General features: G+C 43.0%; 1 protein-coding gene across 1 annotated transcript in view; it reads right to left on the minus strand.

The window, feature by feature from the left end:
* The window catches only part of Dnah9 (dynein axonemal heavy chain 9), a 430,757-nt gene that overhangs the window by 42,301 nt on the left and 367,086 nt on the right, over nt 1-21,370 (minus strand). The window contains exons 58-61 of the mRNA XM_008855701.3: nt 19,074-19,244; nt 15,557-15,679; nt 6,027-6,220; nt 3,028-3,176 (exon numbers count right to left, since the gene is read on the minus strand). Coding sequence (XP_008853923.1) covers nt 3,028-3,176; nt 6,027-6,220; nt 15,557-15,679; nt 19,074-19,244 — 637 coding nt within the window. The remainder of the gene's footprint in view (nt 1-3,027; nt 3,177-6,026; nt 6,221-15,556; nt 15,680-19,073; nt 19,245-21,370) is intronic.

Below are 21,370 nucleotides of genomic sequence, written 5' to 3' on the forward strand. Positions count from 1 at the left end.
ATCAAGCCTAGTGGCTCCATCACTGAGTTCTACCAAACATTCATGAGAATGGATGCCAGGTTCCATAATTGTTTTCCATCTTCCCTAAGGGTCCATGTGACTGGAAGCCTGGCTTCCAGGGTGTTGCTATTGTGGGGTGCTATGGGACCTTTAAGACGTGGGGTCTAGTGGGAGGTCCTTGGGTCACTGAGTGCCCTAGACTTGAGCTCTCTGGGAACGTTCCCCTAGCACATGCAAGACTGGCCTTTCCTTCCTTCTTGGATTGTTGCCTCTGTGATTCTCTCCCTATGCATGATCCTGATTATCCACTGTGGAACTTTCACGAGAACTATCGGATTTTCAGCCTCCAAGATAAATAAATGTCTTTTACTTAATGAAGTTGGCCACCTTAAGTATTTGTCGTAATGATAAAAATGTGAATGATACACCAGTCCTTCACAGAATATTCACAAAAGATAGGAAGGAATACTTTCAAACTCAGCCCAATGAATAGATTCTTAGCATTATTATGACACTAAAACCTGACAATAATAAAGTAAAAAAGCAGATCAATGGCCCCTATGGACATACATATCAGTATCACTAACAAAAATATTAGCGACTTGAATTTAGTAATGTAGAAAAAGGATTATACATTTAGGATTTTTGGGACCTTAGACTGCAAGGTTGGTTTAAAAAATTAAAAAACAAGTAATATAACATCATATTAATGCAATAAGGAAAAACAGATATTTTAGCACCTCACTAGATGCAGATCAAACACTGACAAAACCTAACAGTTTTCAAAATTAAAGAAAAAGACTGGGGTCATTGGGATCCTTGCCTGCCTCAGATCTCCATGCTCCTCCAGACTTGCTGAGCAGTCACGTAGCCCACCCTGCTGATCCAGGACTGTGTGGAGTCAATCCTGGAACCTCAACTCAGAAGCTGCACCTATCCCATCCCTAGTTGAACTGAGACCACTTCTTACATCCCATTTGCATATCAACATAAATTGGCCATCAAACTGCACTACTCAGCTGGGTCATAACCTGACAAGTTGGGGAAACAGTAGAGACAACCAGACAATACACAAACAACACATTCAAAAAAGATGAGATCACTGAGTAATACTAAGAAACACCACCACACAAGTCCAGATACCTAGGTCTCCTCCAAAAACCACACAAATAACATGAACATACAAGATAGTATGTCTGCTCTGGAAATTAGCACCCCCATCACAATGTTTCCTTAGAAGGGCAACCTAGGGCATGCACAAGATAATACTTTCAAAATAGTAATTATAAATCTGTCCAAGGAACTCAGAGGATATGAATAAAAGACTGAATGAAGACTATGGAAACATAGTTGAATGAGATAATTGAAACAATTCAAAACATGAAATTAGAATTCAATAAAGAGATAAAAATCTCTGAAGAAAAGCCAAACTGAAACAAAACTTGAAAAACTCAGGAACTCAACAATTTTAGAGGAAAAGAGTGAAAAAAGAAGTGGAGGAAGTGGACTAGAGAATATCACATCCTGAAGCCAAGGTTGGAGAAGTGGATTGCTCAGTCAAAATTAAAGAAAAAATGTAACAAGCTAGAAACAGAAGCAACTTCCTCCGTCTGACAAAGGATATCTACAAAAATCCACAGCTAACATTATATTCAGTGGAGAAGGCTGAAAATTGTCTCCTAAGATTAGGAACAAGACAAGGATGTCCAAATTTGCCACTTCTATTTAACATTGTTCTGAAATTCTAGCCAGGGCAATTAGGAAAGAAAAAGAAATTTAAAAAGCACCGGGATTAGAAATGAAGTAAAAAAATCTTGACTTTGCAGATGACATAGTCTTATATTTAGAGAATAGTGTGTGTGTGTGCGTGTGTGCGTGTGTGCACATTTGATAGCTGGAAAATATTGAGCAACTCATGAATAAGAACGCTAGAACCAATAGACAAGTTCAGCCAGCTTTCTATATAGAAGTTAATATATAAAATTTTACTACCAATGAAACTGAAATTAAGGAAATAATTTTGTGTGCAACAGAATCAACATGAAAAACCCTTAGGAATAATTTTTTAAGTGTAAGACATGTGCACTACAAACTATACAATGCTGTCAAAAGAAACTAAGTTACAAAACTTCATGGGTCAGAACACTTAATGCTGTTAAGATGACAGCATTTCCTAAGTTGATCAATATGATGATCAAAGCAATACCTATTGAAATCTTTTCTTAGTGTTTGGAGAACTTGACTGTTACTCCTAAAGGTTATATGGGAATATAAGAGACCCCACAGAGTCCAAACAATCTTGAAGTAAAGAAAAAAAGTTGGAGGACTCATACTTCCTGATTTAAAGATCTGTCACAAAGTTCCAGGGTCAGGAATGTTCTTGGCATACACAGACACATGGACCAACAGAATAGAATGAATACTCTAAAAATAAGCTCTGACATTTGTAATCAATTTAATTAAAAATTTTAAAAAGATTTATTGTTATTTTAATATATGTGCATGTGTATCTGTGAGAGTGTATGCTATATGTGATCAAGTACCTATGGAGGTCAGAAGGAGGAATTGGATCCCCTGGAGCTGGAGTTACAGGCAGTAGTGAGCCACCTGTCGTGGTGTTGGGAGCCAAATGCAGGTGTTCTGCAAGAGCAGCAAGCACTCTTAACTGATGAGCCATATCTCTGGTCCCTGATCAATTTAATTTTGACAAGGGATCCAAGACAATTCAGTCTTTTCTACAATTGGCACTGAGAGCTAGATATCTACATGTCAAAGGACAAAGTTGGACCCCTTATTCACACTATATGCAAGTATCAATTCAACATGAATCACAGCTCTCAATAGAAAAAGCTAAAAATAAAGCTTTTCTTCTTTTCTCTGCAATGGCTCTGCTTCAGCACTGACTCTGGCTTGTCTGGCCTGCAAATGTCTAGAACTGCACAATGAACCTTGAATGTGGAAAAGAGAAAGCAACAGCCCCAAAGAATGAAAGACTCCAGCCTTGGCTCCAAGGAAAGCTTTTCTCACCTTGATTTTCCACGTCTTTCAGTGGGTCCACCCCTGGAGACAGGATAAAAAACATGGGAGTGGCTGGTCCTGATTCTTCAAATGAGGATGCAAAATCAAGTGCTCTTCCCACCACATATTTGTTTCCCAACGTCTCCTCAACAAAATCTCTGTAGAAAGAGATATATATATGTCTATCAGTCCAAAAATCCTAATATCTGAGAAATGGAGACTTCGGGAAAGGACATGTTCAAGGTCATGGGCTAGATAATAATAGAGTGAGGACTGGCTCCAAGATCACAACTTGTTAACTTGGTCTGTGTTGCTAGCACACCTAGATCAGGGCTCCTAGCCACTGTCTACTTGGTCCACTGTTAGCTCCTTCTGTAGAGCTGGGACACTCTCCCATCATCACCTCTTTCTGGAGAACATTAGGATCAGCTTCTTTGAATGCGTACAGGCAGCCAAATCTGCCCCACTTTTCCTGCGATATGCCACCCTGTCTAAGACCTAAGGCCTTACAAGACTCTACTCTCTCACGTTCTATTATTTGCTGGATTTCTTCCATCTCACTCCCCTAGTGCTTTTTTACAAAGTAGCCTTTTGTACTAAACAAATCTTTCTAGTTGCAACTACTGACTGGATGTCTGGTCAATCTCCTGATGGTCATGGAGCCTTCCACTATCCCCCAAGACACTGATTCCCTTGCATCACTCTTGACTGGGCTCATCCTCCTCAGTATGGGTGGTGACTGCGTCACACTCACTGTCCAATGGTTTTCTTCAAATCCTTCCTTCCCATATGTGGCTCCACCAAGACTCACAGCTCCTGGGAGTATCAGCACTAGCCATGCACTGCTGCCATCTGTGGACCATTCTCTCAACACTTGTGCCCTTGGCTCATGGACTCTCCTGAACCCTGGGTGACATCAGCACCCATGTGGACAGTCCTCTTTACCCGTAGTGACCTCAAGTCAAGTGATTTTCATTTCTTGCCCCTTTCATCCACCCAGTCTTGTGGCCGTTCTTCAATCCATGTCATGATTTGGGTTTTTTTTTTCCTGTGTCTGAAACATCTCATTCTCTGACCAAAATCTTCTATCCTTAGTTTGTTGGTACTGTGCCTGTACCAGTTCTGCTGTATCTGTACCTGTTCTGCTGTATCTGTACCTACTCTCCTGTATCTGTACCTGTTCTGCTGTATCTGTACCTGTTCTCCTGTATCTGTACCTGTTCTGCTGTATCTGTACCTACTCTGCTGTATCTGTACCTGTTCTGCTGTATCTGTACCTGTTCTGCTGTATCTGTACCTACTCTGCTGTATCTGTACCTGTTCTGCTGTATCTGTACCTGTTCTGCTGTATCTGTACCTGTTCTGCTGTATCTGTACCTGTTCTTTGCCTGTATGAGTATCAATACAAATGCAAGAATTTCAGTCTCTTAGCCCTTCTGATGTTTTATGACATCCCATTCCTTATTCCTTTCCTCATTTCTTTCCTATCTAGTGTAGATTTCATGTCCCTTAATTATTTTTTCAAAGTAATTTGTTGAGATATAATAAACATACCACATGATTCACTAATTTTAAGTGTATTACCCAATGATTTTAAAATAAATTTGCCAAGTTGTACAATCTTCAGGATAGTCCAGTGTTAGAACACTTTCACTGTACCAGTGAGAGTTCTCACAATTCAGGTGATTCTCAGGCAGCTTCTAACCTGCTTTCTGCCTCTGTAGCTTCCATAGCTTTTGACTCCTAATCATTTTCTTGCCAATGTCCTCACCTCCCTTGCCCAACTCTTAGTTTACTGATTTGAAATGACTGGAATTTTAGAGCTTGGGAACCATGTACCTCTGACTCTACACCTGGGCTTCTGGGGAAAACCATCCAATGGCAACATCCAATGCCACCAAAACTGTAGCCTTATCTAGGAAGGCCCTTGGTGCCATTGGGATTCTTTGAGTTTCCCTCCCTGGCTTTTTTCCCCATATCTTTTTTCTCTTCCCTCCCTCCCTCCCTTCCTCCCTCCCTCCCTCCTTCCCTCCCTGCCTGCCTTGCTTTTATCTCCTTCGCTCCTGCTTTCTTTCAAGCCAGGATCTCATGCATCCTAGACTGACTTCAAACTTGCTTTGTGGCACAGGATGACCTTAAATTTCTGATGATCCTCCTGCCTCTACCTCCTGAATGCTGGGAATACAGGCATGTGCCATCATGCCCAGCTTATGTGATGCTGTGGATCTAACTCATAGCTTCATGCATGCTAGGCAAGCACTGCACCAACTGAGCTGTCTCCATCCCCTTCTTTCTCATGTTTTCACAGGCCCCTTTTCTTTCTTTTTTGCAAGTGGTGTATGCATGTGGTGTGTCTGCATATTCACATGTATGTGGGAACACATGTATACACAGGTGCATGTCTCCCATGCACTGAGATTTTAGGTGAGCAGCTACACCCATCCTGCTTTTCTGTGGGTTCTGAACACTGGTTCTTGAATTTGTGAGGCAAGCACTGTACCCTCTGAGTAATCTCCTCTGTTACAAATCCTTTTCAAAACTTCTCTTTCTCTTCAAATATTCAATCTTGCTGTCCTCTCCTGCACATAAATCCAATTGATGATCTTCCTACTTCTCAAAGAAGCGAGAAGTCAAAGACAAGATAAAATCCTTCTCGATTCTCTGCTATTCATCTATCATCTAAGAGTCATACCACTTGCCTTGCTTCTATGAGGCTAAGAATGGAATCTCTGTGTATTTCCTGGGTCCCACAGTCATCCCGTCATCCCTCACATTAAAGGCGATGAGCATCTTTTCCAAATGCTGATATCAAAGATCATCTCCTCCCAAACAGTCCGCTAAGATATGAAGTAAACAGAGGGCACACCTAGGGCAAATGACCTCATGGGTTTTAGTGTAGGTACAAGTGTGTATTACTATATGAACATGGCCTTGAAATTCAGCCCTATCAGGCTAGCCTTCCTGAGAGACTGCCCTGGGTGGGCCTCTCATCATGCCCTGCCTCCTACCGCATGGCATAGGTCATCCGGTCAGGCCGCATGGCCCTCATCATGCAGAGGCGCTGCAGAGCTGTCTTGTTTTTCCACTCCTGGGGGAACTTCTCCTTCTCGGGACACTCGGACTCCACAAACTTTTTCCAGCTCTTGGCAGATCCCTCAATATCTCGATCCAGATTGCAGAATTCTTCCATTGATGAAAGTGCCTGGGAAAATTTCAGAGAATGTCTTTCTAAAATACAGTTTCTCTTGAAAGCTATCATTTGCTCTACATTGGGAGTTTGAGAAGCAAGTGGTGTTCTATACACAAGTCAGTCTCATTTATAATCTGGTCTAGGGCCTTAGATTCCTCTAGAAAAAGTCAAGAAAGGATAGCAACAAGTTCAGCACACTGCCTCCCACTACCATGCAATGGTTGCAAATGAAATGTTTGGGATGCTATTAACAGCAGAGATCAAGCCACATCAAACTGTATGCATTTACAAAGGCAGGGGGTCAAGAATGGGTGCTGTGGTTATTCTGATCATGGAGCCCCAACACCCAAGTCAGGGAATCTTCCTCACATTCTTACACTCATCATGTCACCAAACCCTGCCTGTTTTCTCAAAATGTTTGTGTAGTCCCTGACCCTGTATTAATGCCAACTCTCAACATTTCCATGGGTTGCCTGTTCTATGAGCATTAAGTTCAAATACAGAACTCAGGAAACGGTTTCTTCACATAGTTTCTCCAAACTGTCCAGTTTTGCAGGTATCTTGTGCTCTCTCGCTCTGAGTTTTCTTGCTCTAACCTTAGGTGTGTGCCTGACTCATTTCTAATGCTTATTATTTGTTAAGTTTCTACAAGTTGTCAAAGTCTAGTTCAAGGTCAGAAAACTCTCACAGGCAAATCCTCTGTAATCTAGAACATGCTGCCCTTACACCTTTGTGGAACACCTATGGCTACTCACAGGGCTGAAACCTTCAAAAAATAATCTCTCAACTTTTAGGTGTTTGATTGATGATAGCTTACATCTTATCCCTCCTTCTTCTGCCTCGTACTTGAAAAGGCTGGGGAGTAATTCCGAGTGCTCCTTCCTCTGAAGCTGGAGGGAACATTTACCACAGAATCTCTGTCCATACACAGGAGCTGTTATCCTGGGCCACTTATAACTGCCATACACATGCTGAGGTAGTTCTCAAGCCATTTTCGTACTGCTTGGCAGCTCCCTTGCTCCTTCCTGAAGGCCTCATTGCTGGAGTAGTAAACTTTATCACACTGTCTTGGTATGTATGTGGTGCCATCAGTCTTGATATTGAAACCAAATTTTGGGTGGATGAGTGTCAAGGTTTAAATATGGCTCATGTTTTGAATACTTGGTCCCCAGACTGTAGTGCTATCTTAGGGGGTTGTGGAACCTTGAGAAGTAAGGCCTAGCTGGAGGATGTAAGTCGCTTGGGGGGTGGGGCTAGGTCATTGTGCATATATTATCCCTGATCACTTCCTGTCTTGAAGCTCTCTACTTCCTAGTCCACCATGAGATAAGCAGAACTGCCCTTCAGACCTTCCCTACAAGGATGGACTGAGCTCTCTGAAACTATGAGTCAAAAGAAATACTTCCACTGTAAGTTTTTCTGTTAGGCATTTCATTATAATGACAAAAAGCAAATGAATATAGTAGAGATCCAACAAAAACATCACCCACTTAAGACAGTAATTTGCAGGTTGTTATTCAGCTCTGCCTGTATGTTTGGTTTTTCCAACAGTAGACTGAGGGTCTAAAGCACCTGCTGTAATGCAATGGGTTTTAAGAAGCTCAAAAAATTCTTATAATTTGAATTCATTCATGTATAATCCATCCATTCATTCATGCATCCATTTTTTTCAGTACATATCAAATGCTTACTATATACTAAGGACATCAGAATACAATGGTTAACAACAACAAGAACAGCACTCCCCCTCTCCAATCAAACAAAAAAGACACCTACCTTCAAGGAATCTACAGTCCTAAGTTAAAGAGAAAGTAGATGAGGGAGGTCTTGGGAAGACATGCAGAATTCTGTTAGGTAAGCACAGAGTCCAGAGGGTAGGATAGGCCAGGGAGAAGCGTGATGGAGAGAAGCATGAGGAGAGAAGGCTTCCTGGGAACAAGGGCAAAGGAAGGCCGTAGAAAGACAGGGACAGCTGACCTGGGTGTGCCTGCACTCTTCTGTGGGGATGAGCACACATCCTTTTACACGGGTTCTGCGGCTTCCCAATTCTACGCTGACTACACAGAACAAGGAATGCCTACATTTGTGTTAAGTCTGTGATGCTACGGGGAAAGGTGGAAGAGCACAGGGAGACAAGGTCTGCTTTCGGCACCACTGTTTACCACCCATTGGATTTGAAGCCTGCCTTTAAACCCTCTTGGGCTTTGGTTTGTTCATGCAGAAAATGAGGCCAAGTGATTGTCGTAACTCCTACTCTAGTATAGACATGGTACTTTAAATACTGTGAAGCCCCCTGGTCTTTCTGGGGCGGGGGGGCTTGACGCTCACTGAATTTCAACTGCTGGATTACTTGTCTCTTATTCGCACAAGATTGTGAGCTCCCTGTGGGCAAGAGTTTCCCTAGGCACAAGCAGCACTTAGGACATGTTCAATTAATAAAATTTGACATCTGTGTGGCAAGCAAGAAAGCCCCTGCCAGGCTGAGGGAAAAAATGCAGCTGCTGTCATTATTTCCCTCTGCAAGGAACCGGATTTCATCTTTGCCCAGGCAGCCACTACACTCTCTTCCCAGCTTGCACCGTCATTAACCCTTCCTAGTCTTATTACCCCCTCTGGCATCCTCACAAAACGGAACAAATTACACCACGACCCGCACGCACTCCCAGCTGCCGGGACTGGTCTGAAACCACCTTCTTCAAGGTCTGCAGTGAACACAATTGCAACATTTAATCTCCCAAATGAGAGAAAGGGATTTCTAGCCTTCTAATAAGCTAAATGGAAATGACTAATTAACCTAATTACTTTGGACTGTGCAGCAAAATACAACTGCACTAAATTGGCAACCAGAGTGCAGTGAGGGGCCTTTTCAAAGGCGAACAAAGAAATTCATCACAGATGAGATTTTCTAATGAAGAGCAGAACATGCCCATTACCTGAAAGTTCAGCATTTGATGGGACTGAAAAAAATCCTTACAAAGGATAACAATAAAATCAGGATTTTATCACAGAACTGTCATTCATTACCCGCTTATTAGTTATTCTGGGGAAGGAAGCAAGGCAATCAACCTTCCTCATTAGATAGAATCCTTTAAATTTTTTTTATCATGTCCTATTCAATTATACTTAGTTTGTTTCTTTAGACTAAAATCCAAGTGAACACTTTAAAAGCATTTATCAAAGGCTTCTGAGATGTGTACCATGTTCTACTTTGTGCCTCACCTGTGCACATCCCAGGCTACGCTCAAGTTTGATGGATCTGGATTTGCTGCTCCACACAACAAACTCATATAGAGATAAAGCTTTGCTCATTTGCAAAAGACTTTAAACAGCCAGATGAGCTCAGCCCACAAAACAAAACAAAAAAGCAGAGTGAAGTGAAGCCAGGCCAAGCCAACAATGAGTTCTGTGAAAAGAGGAGAGGAACTGCACAATAGCTGGAGTTGAGCTATGCCAGACGGAGGCCTGTGAATCACTCCTTCTTCACTTTTGCTATGGAGGGCTTTGTGGTATATAATACAGAGAAAGTCAACTGGAGACTTGACCCAGCTGAGCAGCTCACAGTGCCGGAAAGTTTTTCTTGCTGTGGACACATTCAATTAGGCAGACCTGTATCAACCACGGCATATATGCCTCTTATAATGGGGCGACTGATAAACAGGATTATTATGGGGCAAATTGTGTCCTTCAAAAGATATTTTGAAGAACTAACCTCTTGCACTGTTTAATTTGTTCTTATTGGGAGATAGGGATCTTTGTAGATGTAATCAGTTTAGTGATTTAACTAGGGTAGGTTCTCATCCACTGTGACTAGTGCCCTTAGAAGAAGGACACTGAGACATACAGACAGCTTTGTGCTGTAAAGTTGGAGACTGACCCTGAATCTACAGGCCCCTAATGAAGGAATGCCAGAGGTTGCTGGATGCTGGACAAGCCAAGGAAGCAAGCTGCCCAGAGGATTTGGAGGGAGCCTGGTTCTGCTGTCATTTCAGATTTCTAGGCTTCACAACTGTGACAGGGGTACACTTTGCCATTTTAAGCTACTCAGCTTCCTGTGCTTTACTATAGCAGCCTGTGAAACAAATACCACCACCACCACCACTGGCAGCAGCTTCTGTCTACTGAATGTTTACTTTGTGACATATCCTTCAGAAAGATGTTACAGATAAGGAAATACAAGCCCAGAAGAGTTAGATAACAGGCCAGAGGCCACACACACATACTTGAACCCAGGTATGACTGGCTCCATCACTGCTCTTGTTCCAAATATAGATTCATTCAAAATCCCTTTCAGAACATGTTTTCCATAAGGGCAGCAGACTGAGTCATGATTTTCAAGCCACACTGTTCAACAAGGTAGCCACTGACCATGGGGGACTATTGAGAACTTGAAATATGGGTAGTGTGACTGAAGGACTGATTTTTTTGCTTTAAAGAGAGGTCTCTCTATATTTCTGAGGTTGGCCTTGACCTCCTGAACTCAAGAGATCCTCTCACCTTGAGTAGCTGGGATATACAGAGAGGCACATGCCACTTGCCTGGCTCAGAGACTTAATTTTTCAATTGTATTTGATTTGAATGATTTTAAAATTTAAGTGCAGAAACTGGAACTTATTAATGATTAGAAAACTTAAGGATATTTGGAACCACCTGGGTATATGAGTCAACTGTTTCAACAATAATTTATGAAATCTACAAATATTTTGGATGAAAAATTAATATGTGAGTTGAGTATATGTGTATAAACTATGCATCAGGTTTCAAAGATAATACAAAAGTACAAAATATCTTATTAATAATTACTAATGGTTTGGAAACTTAATGTCCTCCAAAGACTTATATATTAAAGATTTGGTTGCCAACCCGTGGAGCTTGGGAGATGGCAGAAACTTTAGGAGGCAGGGCCCAGTAGAAAGAACACTGAAGGCATGCCCTGAAGGGGATGGTGGCACCACAGCCTTGTCTTCTCTGTCTCTTTGTTTACTGGCTGTTGGGATAAGTAGAAAGTGCCTGGAATGTAGAGCATGGCCACCAGGCCAGATACCTGTGAGGGCGGCTGGAAGCTGGCCTGGTCCATTCTAGTGACACTGTCTCTTACCCAACAACCCCCAAGCAAAACCATTAAGCCTCTAATCCTTTAATCCTAACCAGGTCCCTTGTATATTATGTGACCAGAGGACAGGACAAAGGCCACATAGCCTTAGTAGCCCCCTCCCTCCCCCTACCTGCTGGCCTGCCAGAAAACCCAACCCCCACCTCTTCGGCTGCGAAGCTTTCCTATATAAACCTCTGCTTCTGCCATGATAAACGAGCTGTCCCCTGACACAGTCTCCCGGGTGTTTTCTTCCTGTGTACTCACTGCGGCCTGAAGCCTCCCTCCTGCATCAGTGTCTCTCCTCACCCAGACATTCCATGATGGGGGCTGGTGGGCAACGGCCTGCCGAGGTAGCAGCAAGGTTCCAGCCGAAGGTGGGGGACAACAATTGGCTGTTGTGAGGTGAGCAGTTTTTCTCCCTCATATGAAGTAATCCTTGCCACAGGCTCCAAAACAATGGGGCTTTTGGGAACCGACATGTATTCCTGTAATCCCGGCACTCTGGAGGCTGAGGCAGAAGGCTCAAGAGTTCGAGGCTAGTCTGGGTGTCCTAGTTACTTTCTATTACTGTTATAAAACACTGACTAAAAGCAAGTTGGGGGAGGATAGGGTTTATTATGCCTTAAGGCTTACAGTCCATCATGGAGGGAAGCCAAGGCAGGAGCCTGGAGGCAGGAACTGAAACAGAGACCATAATGCTGCTTACTCACTTGCTCCTCTGGCCTGTGCTCAGCCTGCTTTCTCTCTTTTTTTAAAAAAAAATTATGTGTATGAGTGTATTTCCTGCATGTGAATTGTGCCTGTGTCATGCAATGCCTGAGGAGGTCAGAAGAAAGAGCTGGATCCCCTAGAACTGGAGTTAGGGATGGTTGTTAGCCACCAAATGGGTGCTAGGAATTGAATCTGGGTCCTCTACAAGAACAGTCAGTGGTCTTAACTGCTGAGCCATCTCTCCAGTCCTCAGCCTGCTTTCTTATATAACCCAGGGCCACCTGCCCAGGAGTAGCACCATCCACGGTGGGCTGGACCCTCTCACATCACTCAACAATATAAAAAGAAATGCCTCACAAACATGTTCACAGGCCAGTCTGATAGAAGTAATTTCCGGGTTGAGGTTCCCTCTTCCCATGTGTGTCAAATTGACAACTGATGCTACCCAGTACACTGGACTTCAACGTGAGATCCTATCTTAATAAATACTAAGCCAGGCATGGTGGCACACACCTTTAATCCCTGAACTTGGGAGGCAGAGGCAGGTGGCTCTCTGTGAGTTCAAGGCTAGCCTGGTCTACATAGCAAGCTCCAGGCCATCTGGGACTACAGAGAGACCCTGTCTCAAAAAGACCAAATATGCATGGAAATGCCATAATGAAACCCATGACTTTGTATGCTAGCTTCATAAATAAATACAAAGCAAAACAAAAAAATAAAAATGAAAGGGCCAAGAAGGCATGAACTAAAACCTCTGAAACTGTGAGCAAAACAGACATTTCATCCTTTTAAGGTTTTCCCCCAGTGCTGGGTATGCAACCCTGGGCCTTGCACAAACCACACAGGTGCTCTGCCACTGAGAGACACCATCAGCCCTTAGTATTTCCCTCTTTTAAGTTATGACCTTAGATAGTTTGTCACAGTGACAGAAAGATAACACAATAATTTTGTAACAACTGCATATTTAAAGGATACTATTTTGATCTGCAGAGGTGGGGATACACAAGTCCTTTGGAGTATAGATGATTCCATCACAAGCCCCAGCTTTTAGACATGGAGCTACAAAATTCTGTGTTTTCCTCAATGGGTTTTGGCCTTGCTTTGACTAGATCATCTTTTTGCTATGTTGCCATTTGTCCTTTTGGGATGTGGATATTTACTCTTTGACATTGTATGTTGGAAGTATGTAACTTATTTTTATTTTATAGGATCTTATAGTTAAGAGATTCTGTGATTCCTAAGAGACCTACACCACGCCTGACTACACTTACACTTTTTAAACAGCATTAGGACGGTTGGAGAATATGGGGACTTTCAGAGAGGGACTGAACATATTTTGCATTATTTGATGACCAAGAGTTTATGGGGACAAAGGAGTGGAGGATTATGGCTTAAAAGTGGTATATTTGGGTGTCTAGTTGACAAGGGCTAGTGTTGTAATGGTTAATCTTGATTGTCAACTTCATGAAATATAAAATCGCCATGGAAACCATCCTCTGGATATATATTTGTGAGGGAGTTTCTAGATTGGGTTACTGAGATGTGAAAACCCACCTTAAAGTTGAACATCTCTATTCTGTGGGTTGGGTTCTGAAATAAGAAGTGAACTGATCAACATCCACCTCTCTCTGCTTATTGACTCTGGATGCAGTGTGACCAACTGCCTCAAGCTCCTGCTTCCATGACTTCCCCACCATGACTGAGTGATCCTTTCTTCCTTAAGTTGCTTTGGCTAGGTATTTTATAGCACCACTGGGAAAGGTAGCTAATAAAAATATAGTCCTAAAAGACTGTAACTGAACAGTAGAGACTCTGAAGTAGAAGTTAGGAAAGTTCTTAAACAATGGTAGCATTAATGGACTTAGCCTTGAATTTCCCAAGATGAATACTTTTATGGGGGCAACATGCATGCAAATTATTGCATTCTGGGCTTTTGTTATAAGTAAATTGGTTTGGATTAACCTTAAAGGAATTAGGTTAAGTGAATGGGCCAATTTCCATTTATATAACATCTTTAAGGTGCCAAGTATTCTACAAATGGAGAACAGGTTGTTGTTTCTGAGGATTGGGGGGTACGGTAGGAGTCTTTGGGATGATGGAACCTTCTGAATCTTGACTGTAATGATTACTTCAGTCTACACATGCCCAACCTTGTAAATGAGAAGAGGAAAAACATATTGACAAAGAAATAAAGCATAGCAACAAAAAACAACAGCAACCAAAACCATAACTTTACAAAATATCTAAGAATGCATATGATAAAACTAAACACACACATGCACATACATCACATGCATACACAAGTACATTTAGGACTGGTCAAGTCAGAGGAATATTGGTGGACCATCTCAATGTCAGTTTTCTGGCTGTTGTGGTAAGACAGCTTTAAGTGGCACAGAGTACAAGAGATGTTTGTATCTTTTCTTATAATTGCTTGTGAATCCACAATTATCTTAAGATAAAAAAGAGTAAGAAATACAGAGAAAGCCAACGATATTACTTTAGATGCACACCTTTTCATGCTATTAAGCATTTGTAAAATGTAAAAACAAACATGGAAGGTCATAAACAGAATTCATCTTATGCAGATGCTATTCATGTGTACCCACTTGGGTATGGACTGGATAGCTGGCTGCATAGAGAGCATGCCTGGATCCTTTGAAGCAGGGAGTCAGTCAGCCCTTGTTTCCTACCAGACATCGGGTCAGGCTCTGTGTTTGGACAACATCCCTACTGAAAGAATTTTGTAGTTTGTGATCTTTTCAACATTCATAAAATCCTAACTAGACTGATTAAGCTGCACACAATATAGATTTGTCTCCTGGATTTGGATGTGCTACTTTTTTTTTCCTCCCTGTATCCTCAGCTGGCCTGGAACTCACTATGTAGACCAGGCTAGTCTTAATCTCACAGATCAAATGCTGGGATTAAAAAGGTATGTGCCACCATGCCTAGCAGATTTGCTACTTGTTAGTAGTGGTACCTCTGTTTCATGTGCCCATGTTAAAAGGAAACAAATAATACCTATTGCCCAGATGGGCAAGAGAATGAAATGATAGTGCTTTTCCAAGGAACACAATAAATATGAGCTATTCTTAAATGCTGATGGTCCCAGGCTGGAAGAACCTTTGCTTGGACTTGCAGTTAAGATGGACATGGAGCTGCATATCAGAGACTGAGCACCTGCCTGACTTCTCTAAATGATGTGGCAGAATATTCACATCAGTCTAGGGATTCACGGAGTAGCTCAGATTCCAGCCTTGAGCCTTGGCCGGTGAAAGGCGGCTTAACTGACTGAAAAAAGGTCATTGAGACTTCAGTTTCCTCTCACACTAAAGGGAGATTCCTCACCCCAGAATGTACCTGCTTCTTCTCTGCAGGCTTGGGAAGGATGAGATTGCTGTGGGAATACAAGGAAGGGAGCACACCTATGTTCAGCACAGCTCCATGCTTCAACTCCAACACAGCTCCACTGATGCCGTGAGGATATGTGTCAGTAAAATCTCTAAAATAACTTGACTTTTTTTCCAGGGGCTGCTACTGACCTTGATGCCTCCCCAGGCTTGGTGGGAGAGGAACTCCACTGGGCTGGGTATTCCTGTCTGCACCGGAGATCGAAGCAGGAAATCCAACTCTGCTACATTGACTTCCTGGTTCATGAGGAGGATCTGCAACACAAAAAAATGTACTGTGTTTCTTTAGTTGTGGTCACAGGATCCTAGAGATCTTAGGGACTGTCACTCAGTGTAATTACTGCTGCCTCTAACTCCAGAGCTTGCCCATCAATTTTGGCTGTTTAAAGAAGGAGGATTGGAAGTGTATATTTATGCAAATTTCTTCTGTGTGCATCTGTTTTCAGCCCAAACATCAAAGTGACTTAAATGCACACAGTGGAAGACTATATTTCTTGGTTAGCAAGTATTTTATATCAATCATAAGTGCCATGGAGTATGTGCCTGCAATTTAATTGAGCAGATGACACATACAAATGACATGATTTGAGGAAAGTGTCAAAGCGACATATGAATATATGCAAAATAGAAATGCATATATAAATCAATAATGTGGAAGGGGCTCTGGAGTAGAGGAGGGACTAGCAAGCAGGAGAAGGGATTCATTCAGCTGAACTTTATATAAGTAGCTTTGAGTTGGATTTTAGGGAGGCCCTTGTGCTGGATAGCTTTAGTGTCAACTTGTCATTCCTGAGTTGAGGGACCCTCGATTGGGGAATTGCCTTCATTGGACTGGCCTATGGCCTTGCCCATGGGGCACCTTCTTGATTCCTGAATGATGTGGGAGGGTCCAGCCCACTGTGGGTGGTACTATCTCTGGGCAGGTGGGCCTATGTTGCATAAGAAAGCAGGCTGAGCAGGGGCCTGGGGAGCAAGCCAATAAGCAGCTTTCTTCAATGGCCTGTTCTCCAGCTCCTGCCTCCAGGTTTCTGTCCTGAGTTCCTACCTTGGGCTCCCTGATGAACTGTGACCTGGGAGATGTAAGCTAAATAAACCCTTTCTTCCTCAAGTGGGTATCGGTCAGAGTATTTTGTCACAGCAGTGAAGAAACAAACCAGGACAGAAATTGGTACCAGAGAGTGGGATATTGCAGTAACAGACCTGACCTTGGTATTTTTAGAAGGATTGTGGAAGTGTTCTGAACTTTGGGTTGGAAAAGCCATTGAGTGCTTAGAGTTTGTTGCTGTGGAGCTTGGAACAGTTATGTTGAAAGAGTTGTGGATGATGGAGGCCTGGCTTGTGAAGCAGAGACTATCAGAGCTGTTCGTGTGAGATTTTGGATTGAGAATATGTGGGTTCTGGTCAGCTGGGGCTGAAGAATCAGCTGTAAGTAACAAGAGACCAGCATCACTGAGGTGAAATCTTCTGGGAGGTATTTCCTCAGGGTCAGCACACAGAGGGGACCCAAGCCTCCATCTCAAGCTGGAAGCAGGACTTGGTAATGTGTAAGAGTCTCCTGCATGGTTCTGGTATTGAAAGCATGAAGGGGTCACAGAGAGCAGCTGAGGCTTGGCACTATGAGAGGCCAGGAAAGGCCATAGGTGAAAGTGCAGCTTCAGTTGCAGTGAAGACCCCAGGATTGAAGGAGTCATGGAGAGAATCTGAGGCTTTGCACCCCAAGAGGCAAGAAGAGGCCATTGGTGAGGGTGTGGTCTCAGTTTCAGTGGAGAACCCACCTTTTTGGAGATGCCAGGACCATGGGACAACTACCAAAGACAGCGGTAAGTGTGGAATGGAGCTGGCCTGTGTCTGTGAGATGTGCTGTGTGTGCTGTGGATGGCAGAGTCAGAGAAGTGGAGCTGCCAGAACCCTTCGGAGCCCAGAAGATTGTGAGTGAATCCCAGATGTCCAGCCTTGAGCTACTTTGCTGGACTTTAGTTTTGTTTAGGTGTGCTCGATTCTTCCCTTTGAAATAAGACAGAACTTGTCTTGGATTTTACAGAAGCCCACACTTAAGAGACTTGAGATTATGGACTTCTAAGTGTTTGGATTTTTTAAGGACTGTGGGGCTTTTAAGGTTGAACTGCCTTATGTTGTGATATTAATGTTAATATTGTGTCTTGGGGACAAGAATTGGAAAGGTTATAGTTTAACAGTGATGTGTTTGTGTGTCAAGTTGAGAAGGGGTCAATTGTGCTGGATAGCTTTAGTGTCACTGAGCCATCTGTGCTGGATAGCTTTAGTGTCAACTTGACACACCTCGGTTGAGGGAACCTCAATTGGGGAATTTCCTTCATTGGGCTGGCCTGTGGCCATGTCCATGGGGCATCTTTTTGATTGCTGAGTGATGTGGGAGGGCCCAGCCCACTGTGGGTGGTGCTACCCCTGGGCAGGTGGGCCTGTGTTGGATAAGAAAGCAGGCTAAGCAGGGGCCAGGGGAGCAAGCCAGTAAGCAGCATTCCTCTATGGGCTATGTTCCAGCTCCTGCCTCCAGGTTCCTGCCCTGAGTTCCTACCTTGGGCTCCCTGATGAACTGTGACCTGGGAGATGTAAGCTAAATAAACCCTTCCCCCCCCCCAAGTTGGTATTGGTCAGAGTATTTTGTCACAGCAATGAAGAAACAAACTAGGACAGCTATTAAATAGGAATATTTAGATAGGAAGGGAGAATTTTCCAGGGAAGGGGCATTGAAGGTATGGAGGCATGGAAGGGCACTTAGAGAGGTGTGTGCACCTGAGGGAAAGCCTTTGGCTTAACTATGAGAGGTGGGGCCCAAGTTTGTCTGTGAAGGTCAAGCTGTCATCTGGGCTGCAGCTGGGAATATGGAGGGCAAGTGGGTAAGCTAGTACTCATCTTGAACTCAGGCATAGGAATGTGCAAACAGAACAAGCATATGACTGAATATCTGACTTCCAGCATTAGAGAGGGCCTTTGAGATTATATAGCCTGTACTACCAATTTATTCACTGAAAAAAATACCTATTCTAAGTCATTAAGAGGGTAAATACAAAGAAGTAAAGTTCTATGGCCTTTCTGAGATTGAGATTAAATGGCAGATCAAGGTTTCTTCTTAATGATGCAGTGACATTGGAAGTCCACAATGTTTCCAAGTCCTTAAGAATCACAGCTGTTGGAATGCTATAGCTATACAAAGTCTTGTATGATTTCTTAGCTCAGGGGAAGGTTTGGGCAGTTAACTTGGAATCTGAAGGTAGATAAATCTTGATGTAATTGAAGTTCTTATGGTGTTTGGAAACCATCTAGGTATTTGTACAGTCATCTAGTTCATCTTGAGTGCCAATTCTGACTGATAGTGGCTGCTGGAGTGACATTTTGAGAAGGATCTTAGATTATAGAGGATCATCAAGAAAAAGTGCAACAATTGATTAAGGATGTCTATCCTGAGTGGAACAATGGTTAATTAAGCGTTCTGGTCATGAATTGGAAATGATGGGTCAACACACGTGCACTGTTTTCACTTTTCTGACACTTCTACTTACAAACCTGTGCATACTTTTAAAAAAAAACCAAAGAGAAAAGTTTCTTGACATTTGCTGATTTGATGCTAAATATAACTGGTCTTCTGGAGAGGCTTTCAATTTGCTTTTACCTGAAAGGTGAGCTGGGCAAGGTAGGTTAGCTTATCACACTCAAAGAGCCCACGTGTGGTATACTGGTACACTGAGAAGGTTATGCTGTCTATTAGATTGGTCACTCGTTCTTTGAGGTTTTCACCAGGAGCGGCCCTCTCCACAGCCTTCTGGAAGACAATGCTGAAGGCCTGGGGAGAGAAGATGACATATTGGCAATTTATAAATGCCTCATACATGCAAAAAGGAATATTAGGATTTTAAAAAAAAAAACGTTTTTTTATTGTTTTTACTTTATGTGCATGAGTGTGTTGCCTGCATGTATGTAAGTGCACTTATGTCATGCAATGCCCGCGGAGGTCAGAAGAGGGCATCGGGTCCCCTGGAACTGGAGTTAGGGACAGCTATTAGCTGCCATGTGGGTGCTGGAAATGGAACCTGGGTCCTCTACAAGAGCAGTCAGAGCCCTTAATCACTGAGCCATCTCGCCAGCTCTGAATATTAATGATTTTCAAGCCCACTCATAGGAAGGATTTTTTCCAGCAATCCTGCCAAGAAGAGACAATGGTAACCAGATGACATGCTGTCAGCTCTCAGTTTATCTTTTCTAAAATTCATTTTAGAGTTTAATTCTACTCCTGAATTCTTAAGAGAGTAGAAACTTAATCTGATTATGGTATTTAGAGGTGGGGCCATTGGAAGATAAGGCCATCAAGTTGGGAGATCCATGATTGAATCCTGCTGACTTTATCAGGAGACAGACCAGGACACACAGAGATGCTTTCCCTCTCTTGACACCTGTGTTACTTTAGGACTCTGCCAACAAGCAGGCTGTCACCAGATATGGCCTCTGGACCTTGGACCAAGAATTATGAACCAAAATAAACTCATCTTTATCACCTGCCCAGTCTGTAGTACTGTGTTCTGTACACAGAGCTTTGATCAATAAAATTAGTGAAAAACAAATGTGCTGCACCAAAGGACTTGATCTAGTAAGTTTTTATTAGATAACTACCTAAACTCAAAGTCAATCCAGCCAACAATGACCGTTTGGGTAAACGATACATCTAGCCTGGGCCTGCATGTACCGCAGGCCTCTCTCCTATGCGCAGGATTCTCTCTGGGGTAAGTGGATTGTGCCCTCTGTGCCTTGACTCCCCCAGGCTCATTCACCCTCCCATCTCCCCCGCTGGTCTCTCCACCTAGCCTGGGTCCTGTCCCATTCCTTGTCTTGGTGCTCCAGACACCATGGGAACCATCACTACTTCCTGATCCTTTGCATCCAGACCAACTCAGTTCCTTCTTGAGTCCCCAGGAGCCCTCTGGACCTGGTCCCGCCCTCACCTCCCTCTGCTTCCCTGGGTCTGCACAACCGGCCAGCCTCTTTTCTCTATGCTGGGGCTGACCTTTCCTCTTTTTGGTCCTTTGCATCCAGACCAACCCAGCTCCTCAGTGCAGTCCCCAGGAACCCTTGGGGCCACCTCCTGCCCCCATCTTCCTTTGCATCTCTGGGTGGCATGGCCATGAGCTGCCTTAGACCAGCATCTTTCCTGGGCCAGGCTCCAGGCCAGTCCAACCCCCAAATTCCTGAGGACATCTTTTCTGGAGGGATCCAGAGCTTAGGAGAAAGCCCGAGATCATCTGATCCTCATCTGACTTGCGCCTCTGTGGGAACTCCCAAAGACAAAAGCAATCTGACCACTCCAATATAAAATCAAAAGAGAGAACCAGAAGCTTAGACAAACCAGCTTTTCATGCCCAAAAAGTAAACCACAAAGACACATAAAGTTCACAAAAAGAAGCAGACCTAAACTTGAAGACTTGAGTCTTACACAAGAATCAGAAACTACAAAAGAAATTCACATGTCAAAATCAAGAGAAAAAACAATAACATGAAAAACCAAAATAACATATCCCCACCAACTACCAATAGTCCTCTAGAGGAGTACAATGAGAAGCCCCTAGAGATAATGCAAGATGAGGAACTCAAAAGAGCAATTATAAATATGATAAAAATTCAATGAATTTAAAGAACACACAAAGAAATCAAAGAACTGAAGGAAGATAGGGATAAACTTCTGAATGAATTCATAAAAGTTAGAAATATTGAAGAATACTCAGGCTGAAATGAAGAAGGAAGTGAAACACTCAGTAAGCCAATTAGAAATGACAGGACAAAGCCTCACCAATAGGATGAATGAAATGGAAAACAGAGTAGCAAGGCTGGAAGATAATGTGGACGAGCTAGACCACTCAAGCAAAGATCATGAAAAATTTAAGAAATCACAAGAATGGAATATGCAGGAATTGTGTGACA

The sequence above is a fragment of the Nannospalax galili genome, unplaced genomic scaffold (genome assembly GCF_000622305.1).
Source record: "Nannospalax galili isolate Female #2095 unplaced genomic scaffold, S.galili_v1.0 scaffold146, whole genome shotgun sequence".
NCBI lineage: Eukaryota > Metazoa > Chordata > Mammalia > Rodentia > Spalacidae > Nannospalax > Nannospalax galili.